Source organism: Mauremys mutica, chromosome 17, assembly GCF_020497125.1.
Source record: "Mauremys mutica isolate MM-2020 ecotype Southern chromosome 17, ASM2049712v1, whole genome shotgun sequence".
Lineage (NCBI taxonomy): Eukaryota > Metazoa > Chordata > Testudines > Geoemydidae > Mauremys > Mauremys mutica.
Window position 1 is genome coordinate 21,871,153 of NC_059088.1, and position 6,000 is coordinate 21,877,152.

The window sequence follows — 6,000 nt, forward strand, 5'->3', positions numbered from 1 at the left end:
CAGTACAGATCTTTGGGGGACCCTGCTGTTTACCTTTCTCCACTGTGAAAACTGATAATTTAGTCCTACTCTTTGTTTTTCATCTTTGAACTAGTCACTGATCCAGGAGAGGAACTTGCCTCTTTTTCCCATGACTGCTTACTTTGCTTAAGAGCCTTTGATGAGGGACCTTGTCAAAGACTTTCTGGAAGTTGAAGTACACTATGTGCACTAGATCACCCTGGTCCATATGTTTGTTGACCCCCTCAAAGAATTCTAATAGATTGGTGAGGCATGATTTCCCTTTACAAAAGCTGTGTTGGGTCTTCCCCAACGTATCGTGTTCATCTGTGTGTCTGATAATTCTGTTCTTTACTGTCATTTCAACCATTTTGCTGGTACTGAAGTTAGGCTTACCAGACTGTAATTGCCAGAATTGCCTCTGGAGCCTTTTTCAAAAATTGGCATCATGTTAGCTCTCCGCCACTCATCTGGCACAGAAGCTGATTTAAATGATAGGTTACATATCCCAATTAGTAGTTCTGCAATTTCATATTTGAGTTCTCTCAGAAATCTGGTCCTGGTGACTTATTTCTGTTTAAAGTATCAGTTTGTTCCAAAACTTCCTCTACTGACACCTCAGTCTGGGACAGTTCCTCAGATTTGTCATCTTAAAAAAAAAAAAAAAGGCTCAGGTGTGAGTATCTTCCTTACATCCTCTCCAGTGAAGACCGATGCAAAGAATTCATTTAGCTTCTCCTCAATGACCTTGTCTTCCTTGAGTGCTCCTTTAGCACCTCAGTTGTCCAGTGGCCCTGCTGATTGTTTGGCCAGCTTCCTGCTTCTGATGTACTTAATTTTTTTTATTTTAGTTCTTGTCTTTTAATAGTTGCTCTTCAAATTCTTTTTTGACCTGTCTAATTATGCTTGACTTGCCAGAATGTATGTTCCTTTCGGTTTTCTTCATTAGGATTTGACTTTCAGTTTTTAAAAGATGTCTTTTTGTCTTTAACGGCCTCTTTTACTCAGTTGTTTAGCCATGGTGGCTTTTTTCTGGTCCTCTTACTGTTTTTTTGGGAGTGGGGATACATTTAGTTTGAGCCTCTATTATGGTGTGTTGTTGTTTTTTTAAATTCCATGCAGCTTGCACACATTTCACTTTTGTGACTGTTTCTTTTAATTTCCGTTTAACTAGCCTCCTAATTTTTATGTAGTTCCCCTTTTTGAAGTTAAGTGCTACTGTGGTGGGTTTCTTAGGTATTTTCTCCCCTATAAGGATGCTACATTTAATTACATTGTGGTCGCTATTACCAAGTGGTTCAGTTGTGTTGACCTCTTGGAACAGATCTTGTGCTCCACTTAAAACTAAATCAAGAATTGCCTCTCCCCTTGTGGGTTCCAGGACTAGCTGCTCCAAGAAGCAGTCAGTAATGGTGTCTAGAAATTGTACCTCTTCATCCCATCCCGAGGTGACATGTACCCAGTAAATAAGGAAGTAATATTAATGGGGGATCTCAACTAAGTTTTCTGGTTTTATAGCCTGTTTAGTCTCCATGAGAACTTTCCTTATCTCTTTATTAATGGTTGCTGCTTTATATGAAATGCATCTATTTGTTGTGATGCTGGTGTTCTTAAACACTCCTTTTCTCTTCCCCCTCCTAGCGGGGTAAAGTTGGCTTGTGCCTCCTGTCTTTTTGCAACATCTGAAGGTGATGCAATGGCCAAGCATCTGGTCTTCAACCCATCACATGAGTTCAGTAACATCATTTTCCGAGGTAAGAGTTTGAGGTGAAGCAGAAATGTCACATTGTAATGTGGGGCATAATGCAATTATTTATAGACCATGGGCCAGATGCTTCCCTGGTATATCTATGTGGGATGAATTTGGCCTAGTATTCCTCTAGCTTTCCATGCTATTTATATGTAAAACATAGAGTAGATTCATAGATTAGGTCAGAAGGAACCACTGTGATCAGCTACTTTGACCTGCTGTATAACCCAGGCCATAGGACATGTAGGTAGATGTTTAGTGTTGTGGACCCTTCATAACAGAATGAGAGAGTTTGTCTATTCTGGAGGTTTGGGGGGTTGGTTTAATATCTCCTTTCCTTTTTTGCGTATAGTTACAGCTGTATTGCTGTGGGACTCATCCAGGGGCTGCATGAATGTTGTTAGTAAGTTATTCTTCCTCTGAGAGTCTATTGAACCAGTCAGAGGCTAAGAGGCATTGTACTGCTGCTGAAGTTACAATTTTGGATGGGGCTTAAAACTTGTATCCTAGATGCTTATCATTAAATATCCCTATTACATTTTGCTAAAGGAAGGTGTTACCTCCAATGGCCTGGGCAAATTCCAATTTACTGGCCTATATCCGGCCTAACTATATTCCTTCTGTGACTTCAAATGAATACAGTATTTCTCTGCTGGTTTTAGTGGTCATTGTCTAGTGTCATTGTGCATTGTTAGCTGCTGTGCATCAACCCAGAGGTGGCTGCGTTTCAGTGTTAGATACAGTGATTACTCTATAGGTATGAAATTATACATATAAAGTGTTTGCAAATTGTGTTGAGATCCTTCAGGATGACTGGCGCTGTAGAGGTACAAGATCATCATCCTAGAAAAATGATTTGTTGTTTGTCTTTGATGTTTGCAAACTAATCTCCAAATATTTCCTTTTTCAGGGCCCACTTGGATTTCACATTCAAGGTAAACTGTTTGACATCTCTGATCTGCCAAATACTCTTCTAGTTTTTGTTCCCTGTTTTTGTTTTTCTTGTTTTAAGCTGGTTCTTTGTGTTCTCTCCCTTCAAGGCACAGCCAGCCCCCTGACGGAAGCATGAAGAATATATACTCCACCTATCCCCCAAGTAAAGCTGCTACTGTGAAATCAAAGCCTTCGTTACCTGAGAAGGATGAGTTGGAGCCTGAAGCAGTGCCAGAGGCATATAAGAGACCTGTAGTTAGTCAGGAGGAAGAGTGCTTAAATATTGATGATCAAGAAGAAGAACAGACAGCAAAAGAGCCTGAACCTGTAAGCAAAAAGGAACAACTGTCCGTGAAAAAGCTTCGTGTCGTATTGTTTGCTTTGTGCTGCAACACTGAACAGGCAGCAGAGCACTTCAGGAATCCTCAGAGGCGTATCAGGCGCTGGCTGCGGAGGTTTCAAGCTTTCCAAGAAGACAACTTAGCATCTTTGTCAGAGGGCAAGTACCTCAGCTTAGAGGCTGAAGAGAAGCTAGCAGAGTGGGTCCTCACACAAAGAGAGCAGCAGCTGCCTGTGAATGAGGAAACTCTCTTTCAGAAGGCAACCAAGATTGGCCGGTCCCTTGAGGGGGGCTTCAAGATCTCCTACGAATGGGCAGTGAGGTTCATGCTCAGGCACAACCTCAGCATGCACACCCGCAGAGCGGTGGCTCACCCTCTCCCCAAAGACGTAGACGAAAATGCCAGCTGCTTCATTGAGTTTGTGCAGCGGCAGATCCACACCCAGGACCTGCCCCTCTCCATGATCGCAGCCATTGATGAGATCTCTCTTTTCCTTGATGTGGAGGTACTGAGCAGCGACGACAGGAAAGAGAATGCGTTGCAGACAGTGGGGACCGGGGAGCCCTGGTGCGACGTTGTCCTCGCTATCTTAGCTGATGGCAGCATTCTGCCAACACTAGTGTTCTACAGGGGTCACGTAGAGCAGCCTGCCAATGTGCCAGAGTCTATTATATTGGAAGCAAAGGAGAATGGTTACAGCGATGATGAAATCATGGAGCTGTGGTCTTCTAGAGTGTGGCAGAAGCACACGGAGTGCCAGAACAGCAAGGGCATGCTGGTGCTGGATTGCCACCGAACACATCTGTCTGAAGAGGTACTTTCCTTACTGAATGCATCCAGTACTCTGCCAGCCGTAGTCCCTGCTGGCTGCAGCTCCAAAATCCAACCCCTGGATGTGTGCATAAAAAGGACTGTGAAAAACTTCTTGCATAAAAAGTGGAAAGAGCAAGCCAAGGAAATGGCGGACTCCACTTGTGACTCGGACATTCTCCTCCAGCTGGTTTTATGCTGGCTGGCGGAGGTTCTGGAAGTCATTGGCGACTGTCCTGAACTCGTGCAGCAGTCCTTCCTGGTGGCTAGTGTGCTGCCTGGCCCCGATGGCACGGCCAACTCTCCCACACGCAATGCTGACATGCAGGAGGAGCTGATCGCCTCTCTGGAGGAGCAGCTGAAGCTGAGCGATGAGCTGCAGGACGAAGAAGTTGGATTCCAGGATAGGACCCGTGCAGAAGAATCTACAGGCCCAGAAATCCTCCACCAGCTCTTTGAGGGGGAAAGCGAGACTGAATCCTTCTATGGCTTTGAAGATGCTGATTTGGATCTGATGGAAATCTGAGCACTAATCTGAGAATCATGATCCAGAAAGGGTTATTTTTTAAATAAATGTTGGATGAGACCATTACACTTCCCTGTGGATTTGTGGGATTAGGAAATTTGTAGGTGATCACTCAGATTAATAGCCATTTATGCTGTTCATTTATAAGTTTTGTGCTTTTTTTAAAAAAAAAGAAATCACTGTGTTGGTATTTTCTGACGCTATATTGTGGGTGAATATTTTTGCGTTTTCTTTACCTCACTGTATCATAGTTTTCTGTTTTATTGTGCAAAAATGTTTTGAATTATACTACATCGTCAATGTGACCATTTATAAAGAAAGGAAAAAAAAATATGTAGCTAATGAACCAGTATATAAATCTTTTGGTTGTCTTAACACAGAAATTTTTTTTTTTTTTTTTAACACTTGACCCAGAGATTTAGGTTTCTGTAGTATCTTTAGATATGAATTATTGCTTTAATGTGTGAAACCTTCTATTATTGGCCATTGAGATTTGGGTTTTTGTTTTTTTTTTTTAAAAAGAAAAAGAAGAGCAATGACTTTGCTTGTGAATCTTGACATGGGGTAAAACACAAGCGATAGAATTTTGCCTGTTCAATGCCAGCAACGGTTCTTAGGAGCCATTAGTATTTGAACTGGGGTTGAACTGAGATCTATATTTAGGGAGTTAGGTGCAGTGTTAAAGCCAGCCTCTCATTTTTGAGTAGACTTCATGACAACTGGAGGACACTGTGTGTGATTGGTTTCATTCCTCCACCCAAGAAACCATCTGACACCCACCCACCTTGCTCCAAAGAATTACTGACAGAGGGTACATGACGGAAGAGACAAGCCAAGCCTGTCTTGATCTTCCTGTACAATAGATGGGAGCTAAAACTATATGGACCATTAAACAACCTTTTTAAACTACTAGTAGTTGATAAACCTGCTTTAACCAGTGGCATCAGACACTACGTTCCTTAGAATTAGAAAATCTGATTTAATGAAACAAACTGTGATGTGCACAAAAGGAAGACGTTTGTTTTTATTTTTCACTGCCAGCTTAAATTTTTCTACAATTTGCATGTTTGAGGGTTTTTTAATTGTATGTATTATGGTATAAACTGAAAGCATTTTGACATACAAAAATCAGAAGCACCTGCACCTTTCTGTTTCCATAGAGGTTTTTGAGAACCTTCCCTATTACCTAAGGAAAGCAGGAGGCAGCATGTGCAGACCTGTAAATGGTTCATCTTTAAAGTGTACATAAGTGGAACATTTAATAAAACCAGGGAAATGGATTTATAAACATGTGTTTTTATTATGGAGAAGTATTTAACTCTTGTAAATTTGATAGAAAAGTGCATATTATCCTAAATTAATTCTCTTGCTCCTCTGAACTCTGCAAAAAAATGTGAAGCTGATGTTTGACATGACCAATTCCTGATTTGATTCAATTTGTACACAAATCCCCTGCTTGGGAAGGGACTCAGTAGCTCACTGTGTCTGGAAAAAAGCCAGAGATGGGATAGTAATGAAATGGGTTTACATGTAGCTAACACTTAGAGCCTGATTCTGCCCTCAGTTATACCTTGCAACCCTCCACAAAATCAATGCGACTCTAGCATTTTGGCACCTAATTGCCTTATATTAACTAAAGT

At 41.6% G+C, this 6,000-nt stretch overlaps 1 protein-coding gene across 8 annotated transcripts in view; it reads left to right on the forward strand.

The window, feature by feature from the left end:
- Window positions 1-5,648, forward strand: part of POGZ (pogo transposable element derived with ZNF domain) — a 65,762-nt gene extending 60,114 nt beyond the window's left edge. For 7 of the 8 annotated variants that reach the window (XM_044991984.1, XM_044991987.1, XM_044991988.1 and 4 more), the window contains 3 exons: window positions 1,642-1,754; window positions 2,661-2,685; window positions 2,791-5,648. In XM_044991984.1, the coding sequence (XP_044847919.1) occupies window positions 1,642-1,754; window positions 2,661-2,685; window positions 2,791-4,360 (1,708 nt within the window). In that variant the 3' untranslated portion in view covers window positions 4,361-5,648. Of the gene's footprint in view, window positions 1-1,641; window positions 1,755-2,660; window positions 2,686-2,784 lie in introns of all 8 variants that reach the window. The other variant, XM_044991986.1, reaches the window with a different exon arrangement.
- The last annotated feature ends 352 nt before the right edge of the window (window positions 5,649-6,000 follow it).